This window comes from Tachysurus vachellii, chromosome 15, assembly GCF_030014155.1.
Source record: "Tachysurus vachellii isolate PV-2020 chromosome 15, HZAU_Pvac_v1, whole genome shotgun sequence".
In the NCBI taxonomy this organism is placed as follows: Eukaryota; Metazoa; Chordata; class Actinopteri; order Siluriformes; family Bagridae; genus Tachysurus; species Tachysurus vachellii.
This window is the reverse complement of record NC_083474.1, coordinates 19,468,302-19,493,673: the sequence shown is the minus strand read 5'-3', so window position 1 is coordinate 19,493,673 and position 25,372 is coordinate 19,468,302. Positions and strand designations below refer to the sequence as shown.

The following is a 25,372-nucleotide window of genomic DNA, read 5'->3' as shown; positions in this document are numbered from 1 at the left end:
AAGCTTTTTTCCTCCCACCTACATTACTTCCTTCTAGATATCGCAAAATACTGTAATATTTCTCTCTCTTTAATTTAAAGATTTTGGGCTTCATCACTTCATTTACAGTTGTGTCTTATTTGGTAGCATTTTTTTTTTTTTAATGAAAACAATAAAGACAATATTCGGAGCTCTATCTTCCCCACCTTCTACTGAACTGGCTATTACAAACTAATGACAATTATAGGCAGTCCATCCATCCATGCGTCCATCCATCCATTCCATCCATGCATCCATCCATGCATCCATCCATTCCATCCATCCATCCATCCATCCATCCCTCCATTCCATCCATCCATCCATCCATTCCATCCATCCATTCCATCCATCCATGCATCCATCCATTCCATCCATTCCATCCATTCCATCCATCCATCCACTTTTTTTTAACGCTTATTTCGAAAACTGTTGCAGGGAACCTGGAGTCCATCCCAGGGACTTGGGGTACAAGGCTTGGTAATGCACACAGTCCTAATGTTGCTGATTTGACATCCTGATTCATCCAAGAAAATTTTTGTCTTCAAACAGGATGGACGTGGAACTGGAGTTTGTTTTAGGAATACTGGGTACAAGGTGGGAATACATCATGGATGGGATGCTGACCCCCATGGCGTACCATTCACATACTCCTGCTTACCATAGCAGGTTTATCTACTATCATACAGTACTTTAGGGAGGAATGTGGGAGGAAACGTGAAGAACCCTGATGAAAACATACAAAACTTTGAACAGAAGTAAATAGCTTAGCTTGGACTAGTCCAGTTTAATGTTTTCAATCAGATTATCTCAGGACAGTATTCACTTCTCTCTCATCAGCTTGAGGAGTTTGAGCCTATCTTTCCACAGCACTTCCTCCCTGGTGTCTCCTTGCACTTGGGACATTATCATTCAGCCCATTTAGAAATGTCTAATAGTAAGTCAAGGTGACTGGACTGTTCCACTGTCCCACATTTTCAAGATCTTCCTGATCACTTTGATTTATTTCTACTAGTCATTTTAATTACCCTGGATGTCTGGAAAAGCTGATAAACATTCAGTCTGAGACAGTCTGTAGTTTATTACCCTTGATTTCTTATCCAAATGAATCAGCCAGTTTAGTGTTTGCATTTGTTCCTGGGAAATCTGATAGCCAGGCATTTGATTTTTCAGACATACATTTATCTGAATTATGTTGAAATCCAAGAGTTCAAGGCGAGCAGCTGGTCCGTATCAGACTGCTCAGAGTGTGTAGGTTATGTTTCAGTGTGTGTATGTTAGTTCTCAGTCCAACTGCAGGTGTGTAGGGTGGGATAAGTGCAGAGAGGAAAGCAGCTCAGCTGGATGGAGATAGATTACAGCCCTGAGAACAGCTCAGGAGGCCAGGATTTGTTCTGTTCCAGTAGAGCTTAAGCTTCAGTGCGAGCTATGGGGCCAACATTGCTCCTGTAAAGTGACAAAACACTGCTGGGTTGAGAGGTCAACCCCCTGGACTTTCTCCTATTTTCATTCATTACTGTATTCCATTCACTGTTTTTTTTTTACATGGCCTATGTGTCTTAGGAAGACTTTTTAATATTTTTAATACTTTTACAAGACATTTTAGTTTTCTTTGTAGCTTTTACGGGTAATTAATGTCAGAGTTTCTTATTAAACAGTGATCTTAAGACTTCATGGTTCATGCACAGTAACTGAATACTCATTCACTTTAAGACATACAATCAAGTCACAATCAATGTTATGGTGAAGACAAACTGCAACCTTAAATATTTATTTAATCAGCATTAATGATGATAATAATAATGCTCATGTAACAAATAGCAAAGATTGGTATTGAAATGGTTGCTCTGTACAATGGTTTTGTCATTTTCTTTTTTAATTTAACATACTTTTAATATACACTCACCGGCCACTTTATTAGGTACACCTGTCCAACTGCTCGTTAACGCAAATTTCTAATCAGCCAATCACATGTCAGCAACTCGATGCATTTAGGCATGTAGACATGGTCAAGATGATCTGCTGCAGTTCAAACCGAGCGTCAGAATGGGGAAGAAAGGTGATTTAAGTGACTTTGAACGTGGCATGGTTGTTGGTGCCAGACGGGCTGGTCTGAGTATTTCAGAAACTGCTGATCTACTGGGATTTTCGTTTACAGATAATGGTCCGAAAAAGAGAAAATATCCAGTGAGGGCAGTTCTGTGGGCGCAAATGCCTTGTTGATGCCAGAGGTCAGAGGAGAATGGCCAGACTGGTTCGAGCTGATAGAAAGGCAACAGTAACTCAAATAACCACTCGTTACAACCGAGGGATTCAGAAGAGCATCTCTGAACGCACAACACGTCGAACCTTGAGGCAGATGGGCTACAGCAGCAGAAGACCACACCGGTACTAGTAAGGTGTACCTAATAAAGTGGATAGTGAGTGTAAGTCCAAGAGCAGCTGATATATTTAATCATTGAACACGTAAGTGTAAAAAGTCTCCAAATTAATACATCTTTCAAACTTAATTTACAGATAAATTTGATTGAAGAATTCAAAAATGTGTTTGATAGAAATATATGAACAAATAGCGCAAATAAATTACCGAAACACGCAAAGGTGTAATTAACGTGATATTGGCTGTCCAGAGTTTATCACTCTTAGCATCTACAATGGCGTAAGCACCAGCAACTCCGGTAGGCGTAAATTTATCTTTTAAAAGAAAATTGGATGGCACTCTGGATAAACGCAATGTTGCGTGAATACACAGTAACGAAGAACTGGCCTACCATAGAAGCTCACTGGGTTTAAAATATCATTTAAAAGCAAAACACATCACAAGCAAACCGACGAGTAGTGTGCAACAACCCACACTGGATCAGTGTATACAGCGTGTGAGTAGACAAATGTCAGCCAGGCTTTCTACTTCCTTGCACAATGCCCTCTACATTGGTGGTCTGCACACAGAAGTCATGACAAGCTGGCGACCATTGCAGGAAAATATCTATAGCAACAACTCCTGCTTCAACTGTGCCATGTGAGAGACTATTTTTACTTGCAGGACACACAGTGCACAAGAAGAAGGTTACTCTTGTATCTGAAAATGTTAACAAACTGGTATGTCTTAGCAGCTGGTTAAATGCTGATTAGAAAAATAAGCTTCTGTGTGTTCTGTTTTAGTTTGGCATGCAGGAAATTGGAATTGTTCGGATGGTTCACGTTCCTGGATATAGCAATTTTGTGAAATGTTGTCGAAAATAAACGTTAAACAAAATAAATAGTGTACGTTTAATTTCACGATAAGTGTGCGATTAACCACAGTTAATCACACAAAAAGAGTGCGATTATTCATTCATCTTCTACCGCTTATCCGAACTACCTCGGGTCACGGGGAGCCTCATCTCAGGCGTCATCGGGCATCAAGGCAGGATACACCCTGGACGGAGTACCAACCCATCACAGGACACACACACACTCTCTCATTCACTCACACAATCACACACTACGGACAATTTTCCAGAGATGCCAATCAACCTACCATGCATGTCTTTGGACCGGGGGAGGAAACCGGAGTACCCGGAGGAAAACCCCGAGGCCCAGGGAGAACATGCAAACTCCACACACACAAGGTGGAGGCGGGAATCGAACCCCCAACCCTGGGGGTGTGAGGCGAACGTGCTAACCACTAAGCCACCGTGCTCCCCAGAGTGCGATTAATCACGATTAAAAATTTTAATTTATTGACAGCCCTAATTTAAAGTAAACATTACTATGCCTGTAATACATATGCTTTGTGCAAAATACATACAGAGATTGTCAAAATATTGTTTTTTCAGGGGTATATTAAGTATCCATGTTTGTTTTGGTGAAATAGTGGATTTAGTTCTGCAGGCCAGCACAGGAGGTATTAATGGAGCATTTTGTGTAAATAGAATGTATAAACATGGTACTGGTATGTATTTCATTATAATGCCCATCCTGTATAGGCATGTCAGTCATAAAGACTTGTTAGCTATACACACGGCAGAATTCTTGGAAGTGTTGCACAGACCCACAGCAAATAAACGAGTAGTTTTGTGTGCTGACAGACAAAGCATGAAGGTTTATCTATAAGAGCATGGGCATGCTTAGGACAAAATCCATTACACAATGTTCTCGAGGATCTGGTTCTCTTACAGTGCATACACTCAGATATGTATATATAAGCATGACATGCATGGATGGTTTAGTGCAATGCAATCCTGTCAAGGCCATTAAGTGCGTTGGCACGGAGCCTGAAAAATGTCCTAAACATGGTCAAGTCACCGATTGAATGTGTAATCTGAGGTCATCGAACAGGCCGCATACTGTTCGACTCCACAAACACAAATCTCTCCCAGTTCATTTCACCTGCAGAGGACTGTGACAGTGAAAGATTCAGGTTTCTGCAGAAGTGCTTATCCACAAGTCTTCCCCAGGCTATATTTGTCATAACACAGCAGAGGATCTGCACTGGGCCCAGCGCATGACCACATTCCTTTTGAGTCCTCTGGGTGGTTGGTTCTGAAAGCTACCTCTTTCCCAGCTGTTTAGAAAGTGTGGTATGATAGATGGAGCGTTGTCTAATAGCCTCAGCAAACCTTCCATCAAAGTAGCTCCAGTAGCTCCTTGTGTTTATAATCGGACAAAAAGGTTGAAAAGTACATGCTTTTCGTGCAAGAGGAGGTGAAAATTTGCTTTACTTGATTACATCTGAGTCGGGTTGAGAACTCTGGGTGCACTTTGAATCATATGCTGTGGGCATTGTTTTTTTATTTTTCTTTGCTTTCTCCATTTCTCCATAATATGCAACCCACTCTAATTCTACCTTTCCCTTTTCCTTTCTGGTTTGCCATGTTTACCTGAATCATTTAGATAATAACAGCAGAAGCAGGTGGGGTTAGTCCATTTTTCTATACAAGTGGGAAGAATTAGTTACATTTTCTTCAGGAATAAGTGGAATTGGTTGAATGTTTTGGAGGGAGTGGGCAGAATTGGCTAAAATATCAGCTGGGGCAGGTGGAATTGATGATACTTTCTGCCGAGAGTGGAAGGGACTGGTCCGACTTTCTCTTGGAACAGGTGGGATTTGTCAGTGAATCTCATCAAACTTTTTACTGGAGTCTGTGGAATTGGTCAAACATTCATTCATTTTCTACCGCTTATCCGAACTACCTCGGGTCACGGGGAGCCTGTGCCTATCTCAGGCGTCATCGGGCATCAAGGCAGGATACACCCTGGACGGAGTGCCAACCCATCGCAGGACCCACACACACTCTCTTTCACTCACACACTCACACACTACGGACAATTTTCCAGAGATGCCAATCAACCTACCATGCATGTCTTTGGACCAGGGGAGGAAACCGGAGTACCCGGAGGAAACCCCCGAGGCACGGGGAGAACATGCAAACTCCACACACACAAGGCGGAGGTGGGAATTGAACCCCCAACCCTGGAGGTGTGAGGCGAACGTGCTAAACACTAAGCCACCGTGCCCCCCTGGTCAAACATTCCATTAGCTCATACTGGATGTGAGAAACCTTCCTTATGAATGGGCAAGATTTGGTCTAACTTTCTGAAATGGTAAGTGGCATTATGCAAAACGTCTGTAGGAGCAGGTAGGATTGGTCAGACTTTCTGAAGGAGTGTGGTGCATAGGTCAAAACATCTGTAAGGGTAGGGGTGAATTGTTCAGACTAAAGTGAAGTGAATTGAATGGATTTGGAAAAAACTTTCTGATGGAGGAATTGGTCAGACTTGAATTTATGCAGGATTGAGTGGAATTGAAGAAACCTTTTGTAGGACTAAGTAAGATTGGTCAGACCATGATAAAACCTTATATAGTTACAAAAAGGGTTTGATTAAATTTTAAACTCAGGCAGGTGGGACTTTATCAAAGATTCTGCTGGAGCAGAAAGGACAAAGTGGTCAAAATCTCTTGTGGACTTGGAGGAATTGGTCACTTTAAACTTTATGTTTGAGTGGGTGGGATTGGTGAGGAAAGGTTTAGGATTTGTCAAACTTTCTCCAGGAGTGGGTAGTGTTGGTTAAATATTTAGTGGTCACGGGCAGGATGTGTCATACTTTCTGTGGGAACAGGCGGAATTGGGCAAAATTCCTCTGAGCGTGGGCAAGATTGGTCAGACTTTGCGAGTGAGTGGGGGTGAGATTAAAAACAATCCTACACACACCTCTAAATTGAGAATTTCCAAATATTATGATATTTTGCAGCTTCATTAAACTCGGGTTAAGGATCTGTACAAGAGGCCTATGACAGAAACTGCAAAAAGGGGCCTCAGAGTGCCATCTCTGTGATTTAAGTTCTATAATATCAGCCATTTATTCGTGGATCTTTGTTGTGGTTGGGGATAGACACGCAGGCCAAATATAACAGTACAAAGTGAAAGGGGAATTCCAAACAAGAAAAATGTTTCATGGGCCGTGGGGGTTAAGATGAAAGAGAAAGTAAACACAGAAGTTAAAGTAGAAGGCCATCTTGGTGTACGTATGATGAGGAACACTGATGGTTATATAATACATTATTTATGACCTTTTTTTTTTTTTTTTTTTTTTTTTTTTTGCGTGAGTGAATGAGTGTGTGTGTGTATGTGCCCTGCGATGGGTTGGCACTCCGTCCAGGGTGTATCCTGCCTTGATGCCCAATGACGCCTGAGCTAGGCACAGGCTCCCCGTGACCCGAGGTAGTTCGGATAAGCGGTAGAAAATGAGTGAGTGAGAGAGAGTTTTTTTCCAATTAACATTCCAATTTCTGACATATTTGTGTCATACACTACTTTCCAGAGACAGCAAGGGTTATGGCAAACCTTTTGTCAGCTTTTTTTTTTTTTCAATGATTTGTTAACAATCCTTTCAGTGGCTGGAATGTTGCAGGATTTAGTTTTTTTTTTTCAAGAGAATTGGTCAAACTTTACTCAAACACAGTGGCAATTGATATTGGATTGTTCCATGTCCATCTGCCTCTCTGTCCTGCTCCATCGATTGCTTTTATCCCAAACAAACTTGTTTGCACTACACTGTACAACTCAGGAATTTGTTTTCCTCCCATTTCATTTTGTCACATTACCCGAAACAAAAGTGTGTCAATCTAATAAAAAAAAAAAAAAAAGAAAAAAAAACTTTATAATGCAAAAACATCAAAACATTGAGGTGTTTTCTTTTGGTATGAATGCAGGACATTCCTCTGCGCATGACTTGTACGTAAATATGTGTGTGCTGCTCTAGGGTTACAAATCCTGCAGGGATTTGATAGTTGAGTAAAGGGATAAAAATTTCAGGTTGCGGGTGAAAAACAGGACTCCTGTGGATTAGAAACACAACCCCGTCTCTAAACAAGTAGCACTTGCCGTCTGGGCTGGACCGAGGGCACGTTAAATCATGCAGGTCCGGGGTCAACACGCTGATCTACAGCTCTGTGGGAGAAAGTGGCAATGCAGCGGTCAGGTGATAGCTCGGTTCACGATCATGGGGGGTGAGTGTTATTAATATGTGTTAAAATGTACAGCTCATGGAGCTGAAAAGACTACAGAGACAACCCAGTATGGTGTCATCAACCTATAGACCCCTTGAAGTGAAGCTTTATGTACAGTAGTAAAGCATGGCTCCTGCTATGTCTGTACTTCACTACATGTAGTTTGGGATAACCAGATGATACTGTAGTCTATATGTATAATTAGCAATGCAATAATTCTAGTTTAATAAAATCCCTGTATCATTTTAATGAAAAAAAAAAAAACCTGGCAAATAATACCAATTAAAATAGAAAGCTTTCAATAACTTTTTCAGTTACAGTTGGGTGAATTAAGCCTCATATAAAGATTTACTCAATTTCTACAGTATATCAGTATTCATTCATTCATTCATTCATCTTCTACCGCTTATCCGAACTACCTCGGGTCACGGGGAGCCTGTGCCTATCTCAGGCGTCATCGGGCATCAAGGCAGGATACACCCTGGACGGAGTACCAACCCATCACAGGACACACACACACTCTCTCATTCACTCACACAATCACACACTACGGACACTTTTCCAGAGATGCCAATCAACCTACCATGCATGTCTTTGGACCGGGGGAGGAAACCGGAGTACCCGGAGGAAACCCCCGAGGCACGGGGAGAACATGCAAACTCCACACACAAGGCGGAGGCGGGAATCGAACCCCCAACCCTGGAGGTGTGAGGCGAACCACTAAGCCACCGTGCCCCTTATATCAGTATTAAGAACTCTAATTCTAATTAAAATGTAGAAGCAAAGCCACTGAGGTGTATTGTGAATATCTAATATATAACCTAGCTTGCTCTGGTAATATGCAAAACATCATCATTTTGAGAAACGTTTAATCATTTGGTGTTAATGAAGCAAAATCTCAGACAAAACGTCTAGTAAATTAAAACATGATGTCTTTACCTGGAAGAAACATTTCTACTAATATAATATCTACTATTAAGTTTTAGTCATTTACACATATGAGTTTAAAGATTCAAGAAATCACACTGCTGCTGATGATATTTTTTGCTCCTTAATTTATTTGTGGATAAGCCTATCACATGCTTCCGCAGAGATACGTGAACCCAACCGACAGTATCTTTAGGAACTGCTGCTCATAGTGTAGAATAAGACACATGGAGGAAAGCGCTATCTTCTCCTTTCTGCATGCAGAAGTCAACAGATATTCATGACTAGAGTCACTGAGCTTGACAAGGAAGAGAGTATACGCCGCCCCTCTCACCCAGAGAGCACAGCCAAATTTCTTCTCTTGGACTCCTGGCCACGGCTGGCTGTGTCCTCATCAGGGTTTGAACTTGCGATGTCTGGGTGATAGTGTGTTTGCTTTTCTGGTGAATTTTAAAAAAATTATTATTTTGCTCATGCAAAAGATGCAATCCATCTTACCTCAAAGCTGTTGTCACTCCTCACACTGCACCTCGCTCCTTCAGATCAACCAGCACCGCTCCACTGGTCTCTCGGGGTAAGAAGCAGGTTCACAGCAAGACTCTTTTCTGTTCTGGCACCGAGGTGGTGGAATGAACTTCCCCTAGATGTCCGAACATCGGAGTCACTGAGTATCTTCAAAAGATCGGTGAAGACCTACCTCCTCCTGAAACACATGAACTAGCATTTTTTCTCCCTGTTTATTTTCCGTGTATATTTTTACGCTGCTCTGGATAAGGGCGTCTGCCAAATGGCGTAAATGTAAATACAATCCTCATACACTCTGTTATTAAATCAGTATGTTTCTTATCAAATCAGCTTTTAGTAAATTAGGGCACACGTCTCAAATCCTATGTCATAAATGTCAGGACTCAGCCCGGACTTTGGCCACGTGCATGTGTTTACGTTTCTCGTCATGTGTCTGCCCTGCCTTCGTCTGCTCCTCCCTGTCCACACACCTGTTTCCCATCGTGATTACCCTTTGTCTATTTAACTGTTGCCTTGTGCAGCACGGAATCTACTGTGGTCTTAGTTTTGTTTAGTCCTGTCTCGAGTCCGTGTTCCTGTTTTGTGTACTTGTTAATAAATCCCTTTTGTTTTAGCTATCCTGCGTCTGGGTCCGCTTCTGTTCCGCGTCATGACAATAAATAAGTAACTCTGAGTGTGATATACTGTCCGATGTACTGTAAATCCATGGCCAGGGCTTGTGCATTACACCACTGGTTAAAGCAGCGATATTCACAAAGATGAGTGTAAATATTTGCCTTCTCCAGTTTTCTGCATTAAAAATAATGTAAGCACCTGAGTAAGCTGTTTAAATCGTTAGCAGGCTAAAAAGTAAAATTCCTTTTTTTAGGAGCTGGACTATAAAAGAAAGCTTTATATAGAAAGGTGCATAGGTGCATGAATGACATTTAAAATGCACTTATTTTTATTTTAAATTGAAATGTAGTACTTTAAATTTTCTAGCATTTATTGTATGTCTTACTGCCTGTTTGTGGATACTGCTGGAATGTGTGAATTTCCCTTTGGGATTCTATCTATCTATCTATCTATCTATCTATCTATCTATCTATCTATCTATCTATCTATCTATCTATCTATCTATCTATCTTTTTGTGCATCTATCTATCTATCTATCTATCTATCTATCTATCTATCTATCTATCTATCTATCTATCTATCTATCTATCTATCTATCTATCTATCTATCTATCTATCTATCTATCTATCTATCTATCTATCTATCTACAGTATCTATCTATCTATCTTTTTGTGCCTCTATCTATCTATCTATCTATCTATCTATCTATCTATCTATCTATCTATCTATCTATCTATCTATCTATCTATCTATCTATCTACCTGACTATCTATCTATCTATCTATCTATCTATCTATCTATCTATCTATCTATCTATCTATCTATCTATCTTTTTGTGCCTCTATCTATCTATCTTTTTGTGCCTCTATCTATCTATCTATCTATCTATCTATCTATCTATCTATCTATCTATCTATCTATCTATCTATCTATCTATCTATCGTTTTAGAATATACAAACTATTCGTGACCAACTGCTTTGTCTCTTGTTTTTAGATGTCAGCGAAGAGAAAGCATGGCGGAGCAGGTAAGAACCGGCTTTCTTTAACTTCATCACGCTGTGCTTACAGATGTCTCCTGACAACTGGCCTCGGCATATAAACCATTAAATTGATGGGTTGGGGTCAAGTGGAAGCTTTCTCATCGGAGGTTCTAACCTATTAGAAATCCAAAACCATTAGCGGTTAAAAGGTTCCCCGATGATATTTTCTCACACCCGGTTTATCTGTGAGAGACAAGAGAGGCCATGTGTGTGACACAGTGTTTAATCACATTACACGTGTGGTGTGAGGTGAAGAGAGCCTGAGCGCTGTCTGACACAATTCAATTATAAAAGCGTACCAGAATGTGACCGATAAATGATGTGGATGATAGAGAAGTCAAGAACAAAAAGTTTTTGTTTTTTAACCCCAAAGAACTTGGATATTCAGTGGCCTTTTTGTTTTTCTCTGGAGTCTGGCTCATGTCTGAGTTAGTACAGAGAGACAGGGACAGGTGTCTGGAGTGTCTGGAGTTCAGGGAATGCAGAAGCATGTATCCCTCATTTATAGGCTTGGTGTGAGGTACAGTTTACATGTGTGGGGGGCGACATACCAGAGCATTGTTACTGTTATGGAGATCTGAAATATTTGGCATGGCATGATGTGGCCCAAGGGGGGCAGCTGCGATATCTCGACTGGGCGTTATGGGATTCCAGTTCAGGCTCAAGTTGCTCTCTCACATGACCCTGAGGTCACATAGCAATGTGGCACAAAGGTACATTATGACACGTTGATGCTTCTCACTTTCAGTCTCACATCAGGCCTGCTGTGTCTGTGTGGCCTGAATGACGGACGGTTTGTACTGTGAAGACAACAACAGCAACAACACTTACCTCATCATGGACTAGCCTGGACTATGCTTTCAGGATTTAAAGGATCTCTGATATTTTAGTAACACTTTAGTTGATGTAAATAATCTTTGAGTAAATCATTTATACAGCCATGATGGAGAATTTGTCTGAGGTGACATTCAAGTTTATATATAGTCCGACTTTGTTTCTGGACAAAAGTGGGAGGAACCGTTGAGTATCATTACAGTATGTAGTACCTGTAATTTCTGAATAGTTACTGTCTTATAACTATACGTTTGCTTTTACCTATTGTGTATTCATGAATCTTATAACATGTCTTTGTTATATTCCAAAGTCATTTATTAGCCGAATAATTAATAAACAAAGCGTTTATGACTTCGTTACAATGCACTAATGTATCCTTAAACTACTTTATATTTAAAAAGATGGAGCAAATACTTCACAGATAAAAATAATACATTTAACATGAAAACTAACAATTAAAAGAACAGATTGTTCACACTAAGGGGGCACGGTGGCTTAGTGGTTAGCACATTCGCCTCACACCTCCAGGGTTGGGGGTTCGATTCCTGCCTCCGCCTTGTGTGTGTGGAGTTTGCATGTTCTCCCCGTGCCTCGGGGGTTTCCTCCGGGTACTCTGGTTTCTTCCCCTGGTCCAAAGACATGCATGGTAGGTTGATTGGCATCTCTGGAAAATTGTCTGTAGTGTGTGAGTGAATGAGTGTGTGTGTGTGCCCTGTGATGGGTTGGCACTCCGTCCAGGGTGTATTCTGCCTTGATGCCCAATGACGCCTGAGATAGGCACAGGCTCCCCGTGACCCGAGGTAGTTCGGATAAGCGTTAGAAAATGAGAGAGAGAAATGAGAGAGATTGTTCACACTAACAATCCTTTCACTTCTATATTTCACATCAAGACATAAAACTTCTAATGGCAAGGATTACATAACAAGACGAAAGGGATAAAAGTCAAGAGTTTGGGTCATTGAGGTGTAACTGTTACAGTAATTGGTTTGAATCATGTTGAGCCATTGGGCTGTGGTGCAAGTGGAATAAAACAATTCTGGATGTGCTGTTAAAGGGAAGATAATCAACTTTAAAACACAGATACATCACACCATCCTCTTTCTGACGGTTTTCTACAGACAAAAATCAAAAGATGCAGAAAATTTTGATGTAAACATCACCAGAGGCCAAATTTCTTCCTGTTTTTGTTGTGTCCGTGTTCAGTATTGAACGTCTTTGTCATGTCTCACGCCACAGTGATGGTTAATATGAAACTCATATGAAAGTAGACACACACACAGGGATTTAAGAATTTGTAGTTTTAACACAAGTCCATTTCTATTCCGCCAGCTTTATGGAACGCCATGTTACTGGTAGAAAGTATTAATAAATCTTATGTAATTCTTAGTAAGGTGTAAAATAGAGACCCTTTAAATAAAGTACGAATGATAATCATGTGGAAAAAGCAATCAGATGGTTATTGCTGATTAGCGGTCGCCACAGTGGCTCTGTTGGGAAGTTGTAGTCGGAGGATAAATCATCGAAATGACTTCATTTCACAGTGTTTACTTTGGAAAAGTATTTTACCATGTGTGGGATGCTGCCCTTATCCGTATTAACTCTGCATACTTTGGCTGGAAAGCCTCAGTCGGTGTCACAGCGTGTTACGTTTAGCCACGTGTTTCAAATCGAACAGCCATGCTAATGGCGAAAAAATAACGATGATGCCATAAAAAGTCCAAGCCCATACAGTTCTGGGCACATGATATAAAAATTCCCCTCTCATATTTTACTACTGAGCCATACAGCCTGCATGATGTCAGCGAACTTTGAGGCCAGATGGCGAGCAGACGCTCCGTAGCGCACTAATCATCTCATTAAAGCGCTGCTCCACAGTGAGAGCAGCGAAATGTACAGAGAACGATCCAGACCACAGACAGAGTTACAGCAAAGTCGGCCATCGACGCTTAACGATCAGCTCTAAAATTAAAACACGGTACTTTCTTTAATCCGATATACAGGTTGTTATTTAAGCTCATGCATTATATAATCTATTAGGTTTGGGAATAAAAGAAAACACACAACCAGCTGCTGAATTTAGATTATATTTAATGACATTCCTTTTTGGCTTTCCTAATCATTTATATTCTATATAATATAATATTCTGCCGCATTGTACAGTAAATTAATTAGATTATTTTGTTTATATTGATATTTAAGTTTATTAATATATTTTACATTTATGAAAGTAAGAGTCTTGGAAGTTTCCCTATGTTAAATACATTATATAAAAATTTGAAGCCAAATAAGTACATCAAAGATTATTTTTAAAGTAATGCTCCAATTACGGGGGCACGGTGGCTTAGTGGTTAGCACGTTCGCTTCACACCTTCAGGGTTGGGGTTTCGATTCCCGCCTCCACCTCGTGTGTGTGGAGTTTGCATGTTCTCCCAGTGCTTCGGGGGTTTCCTCCGGGTACTCCGGTTTCCTCCCCTGGTCCAAAGACATGCATGGTAGGTTGATTGGCATCTCTGGAAAATTGTCCGTAGTGTGTGATTGTGTGAGTGAACGAGTGTGTGTGTGTGTGTGCCCTGCGATGGGTTGGCACTCCGTCCAGGGTGTATCCTGCCTTGATGCCCGATGACGCCTGAGATAGGCACAGGCTCCCCATGACCCGAGGTAGTTCGGATAAGCGGTAGAAAATGAGTGAGTGAGTGTTCATGTACAGTGTTGAATGTCTTTGTCATGTCTCACACCACAGTGGTGTTAATATAAAGCTAATATGAAAGTAGACACTCGGGGCTTTGAGAATTTATAGTGTTTCATAAATATGTCTGTTTTAATCTAGGTGCAATATATTTATAGAAAGTTTCCAAAAAAACAAAAGTGGTTCAGTTTGTTTTTCACACAAATGTTAGTATCTTTAGAGATAATGTTGATATCAAACCCATTTCTACTCTCTGAGACGCCTCAAGTTCGTGCTCATGACAGGTCCATTTCCAATCCGGTGGTGTAATAGAACTTCATTGTACAGGTAAAAAGGCTTAAATCAAAAATAGAAATAGACTTATATTATAAAATAAAATGCTATTGTCATGAATAAGGAATAAAGAGTTCAATATACTGTACTTGATGAAAGATTTATTCTAGGCACAGAAATAGATGAATGCGGTTTTGGCTGTTCTTCAGACATAAAGTGGGCTTTTGTAGTCGCTGCCACCTATTTAAGAAGTTTTGTTTTAGTCCAGACTTTATGGTAAACATAGCCCTTAAACATAACCATGAATTTACCTTGAGTTCAACATTTATATTCCTAACCGACTGGACATCGATTGAACCTTCTTTATCCGTTCTTGCCAGCGCCATGTTTTTAGCGGTCTGGTTCCTGCACCCAGCCGTGGGACAGGGTCCCATAAACAGATGTCTCTCTGATCCCATAAAGGGACATTAGCTCTGAGGCGAGTTAGCGCCAGACCCCTGGGAAGAGGTCGAGAACAAACAAGACCCAGTGCGCTCTTTAGACTCTCAGAGAATACAGGAGCTCCTCTCATCCTCCAAACCCCCCTCCAGAAGCTTGGACGTTTGATCTCTGGCTTCACAGATCCTGGACGTATCTCTGTCTAGACAAGGCCGTTATCGATCGGCGAGCATTTACTGGCTAAAGGAAATTAATACTTTGTGATTTGTGCATTTTTTGAACCTCAGCTCAAGCTACCAGGTGTCTCCAGCACTCATGTTTAGAAAAAGGAAGTTGTTAGAAACATATGGAAAAGTACTTCAACATTTTGACCCTTTCCATTTTCTTTGGTCTTGTTTGTCTTCTTGGATATAAACAGAACTCCTCTGCACAAACCTTCCATAGAGAAACACTGGAGGAATTGTTCATCACTCTCATTTTTTATTTATTTTTTTGTTTGAAGATGTTATCTTAACTTACATCTTGTGCGGACGGATCTAAATGTGTTTAGAAGCCAAACCAAGCTAGAATACCTTGTCACTACTATTACTTTTTTGTCATATTTGTAGTCTTATTCACAGAAGAGCTGACACACAAAACTCCATAAAAATCATAGTTTGGAGAAAATTGAACGTGACTAAATGACGACTAAACAGTGAAAGAGCTCCTCTTAAGCACAGCATGAGCTATATCTTAATTGGCAACACATTACAGACATGAACTCTTCCTTCTGCTTTAGGGTGCCATTACTTTTATCCGAACTATAACGGCAGGTCTTCGTTTTTTTTATTTATTTTTTTTAATTTTTATTTATTTATTTATTTATTTTTTTTATAGATTTGTTTGAAATGCTTTTTCCAAGTCGTTAATACAAAAAATAGCATATAACTGATATTAAATAGGTGGAATATTTGAAGTTGATCAATCAAGGTTATGGAATCTTATTATGTATATCAGATGATCTCACAAGGATATTAATATTTTTTTGTATAAATGCTCTTGTGAATATTTTATCAATAAACTTGCTTGTATCCAGTTTCATAAATGATGCCTGGTGACCTATAAATCAAGAAACATTAAAAGAACAAGTTCTAGAGCTAATGAACTATGCTAATGAACTGGCACTCGCACTAATGAGCAATTTATCATGATCATGCTGCTTTGTTCAAGGTGAAACAAATTTGTTGGGGTTTTAATAGTTATGTATATAGGGTGTTAGTTCTGGATGTTGTGGAAATGAGCTACTGGTCTTGGGTTGAGTGGATTTGGTGTGTGTCTATGTTCTGGAAGTTTGGGATTTGTCAGTAGTCAGTATATGGATTCAGATTCCTAACCATGGTCCTTTCCATGTTTCAGCAATCTATGCTCCCAAGACAACTATTCAGCTAAAAAACAGCACGAATGTGCAGCAGAGATAAAGACATGGGTTTCTATGTGTGTAGAGCTTGGCTTGGCTCTTTATGTTTCATTGTGGGTTTCCTCTAAATTCTCTGGTTTCCTTCCACTTCCTAAAAACATGTCAGGAGGTGCACTGTGTATACAGAATTGCCTCTTGGTGTCTGACTGTGTGTGTGTGTGTGTGTGTGTGTGTGTGTGTGTGCTTGTGTGGTGCCCTGTTATAGATGGTATCATACCCAGTGTGTATTCCTGCCTCATAGCCAGCGTTCCCGGGATTAGTCTTCACATCCATTGCAATCCTGCCTAGGTCAAAGTGCTTAATGAAGATGAATGAATGGTGGATAAGTAGAATAAAAATAGTAATGGATGCAAAATAAAAACATATTTTACAGAGAACAATATTTAAGTTTGTATTATTTATAATATAACATCTTAGGACTTTTATAGAAATATATTACACAATATTTCTTTATAAATGTTACACTATATTAATAACACCTTTGGAATTAGATTGGATTTATTTACCGTTTAGTTGGTTTTTAGGTTGAACACCTGTTAAGCTGATCTGGCAACCCGGGCTACTACAATATACTGGCAAGGCTATAACACTTTGGGGGGTATGTGCGCTCCATTCGCCCTTGTTCGGTGTGTGTATTAATAACCGGTAGCTCTCTTTGTTATGATAAATCTCACCTTGTCAGACCTCCCGTCTTACAAAAGCTGACATAACTGAAAAGCTGAGGCACGGTGCCCCAAAACTGTCACCCAGAGGCCACAGATGCTGAAGCCGGAGCTTGGATTGAGAGCCTCAAATACGACTCAAATGCTTCTCCCCTGTCTCTATATACGGTTATTCCACCCTGACAAGGCGCATCCAATACCATTCAGTACAGGAAAACAAAAGAAAGACTGTGGGAGACTGGAAAGCACCCTCTCTTGGGTCGGAACGCTCTGTACCAACGTATTAGCATTAGCGAAGGAAGCAGTCCCACATGCCTGACCACATTAAAGCAAACTTTCCTCAGGAAATTTTTTATTGCCACAGGGTTTATTTAATTTTTTTTAAGTAACCCAAACTGTACTAACATTTCCTTTGAGCATTTTCTTTATTTTCTGAAAGCACGTCAGACAATCTGGATCTGGATTTTCTCACGCACGCATACGTTTCCTAGAAAAAGATTTAATCGTTCGCTCTAGAGAACGAACGTGCGGCGGTGAAATTGATCAGATCGTGATGTGATGTGCCACAAATGATTTGTGTTGGTATTTTTTAACAGTGCTGCACTCCTGTGCTGCATCAGTTGAAACATGGCGTGCTATTTCATTTCGAGATCTATAATATCGACCCAACGGTGCTCAAACTAATTTTGCTAATGTGCTTTTTGTTGAATGGATGATGCCTTGGGGAGCCCTTAAAAGCACATATTAATCATCAGTAACACTCCCTCTACTGTGTGTTCATCAGCATTTCCTTCTCAACTTACACCCTCCCCCAACCCAAACATTTGTCTTTCTCATTCCCTACAGACGCTACGCTTAGGATGTTATGGAAACATCCTGAATCTGAAGTGCTGTCTTTCTGTCATTAGTAGACATAATAAATTCAGTCAGGATCTCATTTAAAGGATGAAAGTTTCAGAAAGTTAAAGGACACTATTTCAGCTCAAAAACCGCCAAAAATTAGGATAACCCTGCTTGATCTTGACTTCTACTTTACGTTTCGGTTTCTATTGTTAGCTGACTGATAAACAACTATGACAGCTAGTATAATATTAGCTTGCTTGCTAGAATAGACTAGCATAATGGCAGTAAAATTGTGTTGCAAAACTGTGAATGTGAATGTACAGTTTATAGCAGCTTATTAACTGAAACATGTGTAAAGGTATAAAGGTGTAATAGTTGTAAAGGTGTAAATGTAGAATATATCTAATCAATTATTTAAGCCTTCTAGCCCATCCCTGTGATCCAGTGGCAGGATCCCGCCACTGGACTTTCTGACGAAAGAACATAGAAGCTGTCTAGCTGTTTTCTGCCAATTATTGTCCTTATATTAATATTGTCCTTAATATACAATATGCGGATAATAAAATATTTTCATTCATATCAATAATCATAGCTCCGGGATTAGGTTTTCTACCTGGTTTTCCTCAAGGTTCATCGATTTCCTCCCCAGTCCAAAACCATGCGTTATTGGCTGCTCAGTATCTCTGATTGTGTCTTGCACTGGGTTGTCATTCCTTCATGGTGTCACCTACCTGCTCCAAGTCCCCTAGGAAATTCTACAGGCTCCTCACGGCCCTGTGTGGGATGAGTGCTGCAGAAAATGGATGGATGGATTTACAAATGATAAGAATCTCAACAACATGAAAAACAACATATTGTTTTAGTAATATGTGCACCACCAATATCCACCAGAACAACTTCGATGCATTGATGCTCAGCATTTGATTGATTGATGATTGATTGTTTCAAAAATGATAATACAATACCTTACATATATTATTGATCATGGTGCTGTTGGAGAACACTTAAGGTCCAAATCTTCACAAGGTGTTCAGTTGGACTGAGATCTGCTGACATTGAAAGCTGGAGCGTATGGTTTGCAACATTTTTAGACTCATCCAACCTTACAGTGAGCCTTCATGCCCTGTTGATGGGACGAAGTCTTCATGGAAGAAAGCACACCCAACTGGAGAGAAATGTTACAATGCTACATCATCAGATGAAGGTAATCAGGAAGAAAGGCTTAGGATTGATTTGCAGTGATGCTTCACTTTAGGAGGACAAGCAAAGCTAGACCATGGGAGTAAGAACCAGTTATAAATTAATTTTTTTTTACTTGTCACTGATTTATATATGGGGGCACGGTGGCTTAGTGGTTAGCACGTTCGCCTCACACCTCCAGGGTTGGGGGTTCGATTCCCGCCTCCCCCTTGTGTGTGTGGAGTTTGCATGTTCTCCCCGTGCCTCGGGGGTTTCCTCCGGGCACTCCGGTTTCCTCCCCCGGTCCAAAGACATGCATGGTAGGTTGATTGGCATCTCTGGAAAATTGTCCGTAGTGTGTGAGTGCGTGAGTGAATGAGAGAGTGTGTGTGCCCTGTGATGGGTTGGCACTCCGTCCAGGGTGTATCCTGCCTTGATGCCCAATGACGCCTGAGATAGGCACAGGCTCCCCGTGACCCGAGGTAGTTCAGATAAGCGGTAGAAAATGAATGAATGAATGAATGAATGATTTATATATTTATAAATTTAACAAAATATGCCCACTAAGTGTTTGAACAACACTAATACTGTCTGAAATGATGAATAATTTTGTTTTCGCACTGGGAATTCTTCCTAAATTTACAATATAAAGTTAAGAACTTCTCAAGTCTTCAGTTAAGAACTTAGATATCAGGTAGAAATTAGGGTTTAAAATCAAATGTTTCTTAAATACAACCCCAGGATCATAAGTCAGCCATTTCTAGTTCTGGGGTCCACTGAGCTTCCTTGAGTTCTGGTCTGTTTGAGCCTGGGTTTGGTCCTGCCTTTCTCCCACTCTATATCCTCCGATCCCTGGCCATCTGCTCTCCCAGGGTTTCTTTCCCATCCAGGCTGTCTGACTCCCGGTGACCAGATGAGTGACCCTTGACAGCTGATCAGCACACAAGCCTGTCTAGCAGAATTGTAGCTTAAAACCCTCAAGTGTGCACTTATACAGATATTTTGGTGCTTGGTTCTCCAATATGGTAGGTACCTAATATTTAATGACATGAAAATTACAAGAAATCTCAGCTACATGCTTTGAAAAATGAATTTAAACATAAATACATTAAATTAAGTAGAATTCAAGAGTTAAAACTCTTGTATATACTGTAGCTGTAACACCAGGCAACATATTTTGCAACTAACAGGAGAACTTAAAACAATAGACAAAAACCTCTATACTAAAAACACTAGGCTACATAAGGAATGACACATTTGTGGTCTGCTGTTTAACTGAACAAACTGATGTGTTAATAGAAGAATATACATTTTTGGGATGCGATGTTGTAAGAGAAGAATTAACTTCCTCTTGTAACACACCATTTTGCTCTTGGTTACTTAATTACAGCAACTTATTATCTTGTCTTTTATTCATTTCTTTCTCTTAACGTTACTAAGACAAAAATAAACATCAAGTTACATAGAAGCCTAAAAATATGTCGTCTATCCTAAAGACTTCTTGTTCCGACAGTGTCGGAAAACTTTAAAAGCAGATTTGTTACAAAGTGCCGACTTCTTCCAGATTTCTTCCAAAAATGCTAGATAAACTTCTCCTCTCTGTCTTTTATCTATTAAATACTAGGTAGGTGTCGTATAGAGCTAACAAAATGTACCCTGAAATTGGCAATTGGGCATAAAAATTCATAACAAATTCGGAACTGGTAAAAGTTTCATCATATTTCAAAAAACAAATGAAAGAGTTCGTCTGAAGTTCACATGGCAAATGAAGCTCAAATATCCAGCCCGTGTTTATAGCAACATCACCACCATTTACAGTTAGATTACAGATCAAGCGTATCAGATTATTTCTTTCATACTTTTAACTTTCAATCTTCAACACTTAGCCTCCAAACAAAATACAGCGTGTGCCATGTTTTCCTCCTAGCCACTCAGGCAACCTCCGTTCCATTATGTGATCATTTGCAGGCTGTCTCCCATGCACCATTGCCCAAATCGGTGACATCATGTGTTTAAAGTTATAAGCGGGTGGTCATGTGGCAAAGGCTTTAAAGAGAGCTGCTGGCATTGCGACTGCATGAAAAATTCCACATGTGGAAAAATGCAGGATGACTTGTGGTTTCCTGTGGGCCTCAATTGGTGCCACCGGATCTTTGGAAAGCTAAAATTCCACAGAGGTTATAGACTGACTTTGTAGTAATTAAACAAAGACAAAAGAGGCAAAGGTCAAAACCAGGAAATACAATGAATACAGGACTAAGAAAAACATTTTAAATAATAAATACACAATTAGACTGCAGCAATCCAAAAAAAAAAGAAGTATATGCTGACAAACTACTGAACCTAACACACAACAGGTCAACACAATAAGGTAACAAACTGACCGGACTAGGACAAGAACAAAAACATAAGCGTGTGATGCTTGTTTCCATGGCAAACACAACATGAATGGGGAAATTTGACAGCGCCCATAAAAAAAATCAAGACTTTTATTATCCTTTGAACAAACTCCTATAGAAATGAGTGTTTCCATATACAGCTTGAAACACATACACATATGTACACAGAGATACATATTTACATATATATGGTTTCTTATAGCGTGTGAATTCTATTTGTACGATATCTTGAAAACAGCATCAGTTTACTTTAATTTTCAATCGATAGAATGTTTTAGCAGCTCGTAGCTCTGGCTGGTACATAAATTACAAGTTTATATTAATGCACAAGTTCTAATCCTAAACATTATCATTTCCATAGAAAGAACTCATACACAGGGACTGGTATCATGTACAATCTATATAATTAAAAGGTGACTAATAAATGCATTGAAAAAAAAAAACAAACCAATTATTTAATAGAGAAAAATAGTGAAGTAATATTTATGCAGGGGGGCACGGTGGCTTAGTGGTTAGCACGTTCGTCTCACACCCCCAGGGTTGGGGGTTCGATTCCCGCCTCCGCCTTGTGTGTGTGGAGTTTGCATGTTCTCCCCGTGCCTGGGGGGTTTCCTCCGGGTACTCCGGTTTCCTCCCCCGGTCCAAAGACATGCATGGTAGGTTGAATCTCTGGAAAATTGTCCGTAGTGCATGAGTGTGTGTGTGTGTGCCCTGCGATGGGTTGGCACTCTGTCCAGATGAATGAATGAATGAATATTTATGGAAGAATTCTCCGGTGTTCAAGCTTTGTAACAGTTCGTCCAAAGGAATTTCTATAATTCTGTTAATAAATTCTGTTTTTTTGTAAGTCAGATAACAAGCTGTGGTCCTCTTTTCTTTAACAAACCCGTGAGGGAAGGAAGGTTTACAGCTGCTGTAACATACTGTATATGATAACAGGAACTTATTTATTAAATTTAGCTCTAAGCATTTAAAATGTTCTGGTATAATGGTAATATTTGGCAGTTCGCTGTGGTATAAGCAGAAAAAACACACTTTGAACCATTCTGTTATATAAAAAATAATCTCAGGGTGGTAAGGTGGATTGTCAGGTATGACAGCATGGTCCCGAGTGTGTTATTTCTTACATATCATCCAGATGCCTTGTATAATCCTGGTAATAGGTAGAGCATGTTCTAGTAATAAAGGTAAAGATAGTAAAAATGGACTGAATACTACAGTATATGTCCTCTAAGATTAGTTTCAGGGGCCCAGGCTAACACTGCTGGTGGAAAGGACTTTTTTAAGTCCTCCATAACTTGCTTAACTCATTCTTGCATGCTTGCCAGAGTGTGATTTCTCCTTAAGGATAAGTGGCTTAATGGGCTTGAATGGGCAATATGTTTGAATCAGGCTCTATTGTAAATGGCCTGTCACTTCTCCAGTCCCCACCAATTACATGCAACACTCTGTACATCTCAGGAGGTATTAGTGCCTCGGGACAATCAGGCTGGAATGTTCTCTTGGGCTCTTGCTTTGTATTTTCTAAGTTAAATGGAAGTAAAGAAGTGCGAGCAGCATTGTCAAGTGGGCAAGCAGATCACAAGCACCACTAGCATGTATACGTGTGTGTGTGTGTGTGTGTGTGTGTGTGTGTGTGTGTGTGCTGAAAAACAAACTGCATGTTCGAGAAAAAGGACCCGTATTTAGGAACGAGCCCATTAGGACAGCTCATATTTCATGGCTCAGCATGTGAGTGTGTGTATGTATATGAATCATCCACATGCTGCACATGACCACCTTTTCCTCTGTTCTGGGTTGGGATGCTTTATGTGTGAATCAGATTTTCTTTGTCTAAATTCCAGGAGCCATTTTATGTGCTACTGTGTTGAAAAATAATCCGGTACTATAAAATGTATTCTACAGATACATATAAACCAACTATTGGCTTGTTATAGGTGTGTTGGGAGATTAAAGTGCAAACTTTAGTGTAAAGGTTTTAAAATGAGAAATACATAATGCTAATTCAATACAAGACTCTTCGTGCTGGTGAAAAGTAATTCCTTTTCTGGAAAAGATATAGAAACTAAATTTGGAAAAATAGTTAAATGAATGAATTCCATAATCTTTATTTCTGTCAGGACCACTTTGTCAAATGAGAGTTTATTAGATGATATGCATACAGTTAGTGTTGGCGGTATGGTTCTGTTCTGGGCAGGAATCCACGCGCCCGTCCGTGTGGATGCATGGACCGATCGGGGAGAGCAGTGACTAGAAAATAGAATAGACCTCCCCTAACAGAAGTATTAATCATGCATAGAGTTTTTTTTTTTTTGCAAATAATAAATGAATAAATGGATAAATAAATAATTAAATAATTAGAGAGAGAGGGAAAGAGAGAGAAAAATATGTGGAGATTTAAGACGTAAACTGGTACAACGAACACGGGTTCCGGCATGGCGGAGTTGGGGTTGGAGGAGGGAGTTTAGATCGCAGCAGCAGTGACGCGATAGAAAGCGGCTCAATGAATGGGAATTTAAATGGTCGGGTAATATGGATGTCGTAACCCGGATTGGTGCGCGTCGTGGACAGCTGATTAACAGCTGATGCACGCTTGACGACGTGGCCTGCCAGAACTAACGCGATGCTTGATTTATTTATTTGTTTGTTTGTTTGTTTGTTTGTTTGTTTGTTTGTTTGTTTGTTTTAGAAATTTAGAAGTGACTAAGTGTGGGCTTAATATATGAGTACAAGATGCCATGAATTTGTGAAACACAAAGTTATCTGTGATAGTAGACCTAGGAAGCAAGTGTGCAGAGAAACCTTGCATGTGAGAGCACTTCACGTCTGCGAGCACTGAGACACACATGCTACATTTTTACTTCCTTCTTACCAAAATACCGTTTATTTACATGTAAAGCTACAGTTCAGTGACCACAGTGCTCTACACGCTGAAGCCAGCTGTCCTCGGACTGTACTAATGACACGGTTTTAATGCTATAAAATTAAGTAAGAGGTCATTTTAATCATTTTAGTAGGTGTATCTACATCAGTGACTATATCTGCTATATGTACATCCCTAATTCACTCATTCATTCATTCATTCATTTTCTACCGCTTATCCGGGGGAGCGGGGAGCCTGTGCCTATCTCAGGCGTCATCGGGCATCAAGGCAGGATACACCCTGGACGGAGTGCCAACCCATCACAGGGCACACACACACACTCTCATTCACTCACACAATCACACACTACGGACAATTTTCCAGAGATGCCAATCAACCTACCATGCATGTCTTTGGACCGGGGGAGGAAACCGGAGTACCAGGAGGAAACCCCCGAGGCACGGGGAGAACATGCAAACTCCACACACACAAGGTGGAGTCGGGAATCGAACCCCCAACCCTGGAGGTGTGAGGCGAACGTGCTAACACATCCCTAATTATACATACAAATTTTATACATATATTTTTGTTTTGATTTGTTTGGAGGAAACCAGTTTCTTTTCTTTTTTTTTTTTTTTTTTAAAAGAAAATTAGACATATGCTACACAAGTGGTGGTTAGAGATTTGACTGAAAAAAATACTCACATGTATGTGTAATTATATATTTTTTAAGGTTCTACTCCACTATAAAATACCTTAGTACTGGTAAGTGCATCAGTTCAGTGCTGATTGTTTCCTGTGTTGAAACATACAGTACTGTATGCAACACTAGGGGGACAGTTTGGTCTTGCAGCTGGAGCCACCTGGCTCATTTTCCAAGCTTGCATTAATGCTTATAAATGAGCGCTGAGAGAGGGTCCTGAAGCAGTTCAGCCCCAGTCTCGCTTTCTTGTGGTTAAGTCCTGATTAAACAATTTACCATGGAAATCGAAGTGAAGGAAGAGGTGCAGAAGGTGCCAGGATTTATTGGCCTCTTTTGGCTGCATGACAGCTTGTCTGATACTGCTCACCTTCTGTTTTTCTCTTTCATTATAACAGCACAATTAATCTGGTGCTTTCTGCA

The 25,372-nt window shown here is 40.1% G+C and overlaps 1 protein-coding gene across 3 annotated transcripts in view; it reads left to right on the top strand.

Annotated features, from left to right (window-relative positions):
* stard13b (StAR related lipid transfer domain containing 13b) overlaps nt 1-25,372 on the top strand; it is a 113,308-nt gene that overhangs the window by 19,766 nt on the left and 68,170 nt on the right. For all 3 annotated transcript variants that reach the window (XM_060888099.1, XM_060888100.1, XM_060888098.1), the window contains exon 5: nt 10,571-10,601. In XM_060888099.1, the coding sequence (XP_060744082.1) occupies nt 10,571-10,601 (31 nt within the window). The remainder of the gene's footprint in view (nt 1-10,570; nt 10,602-25,372) is intronic.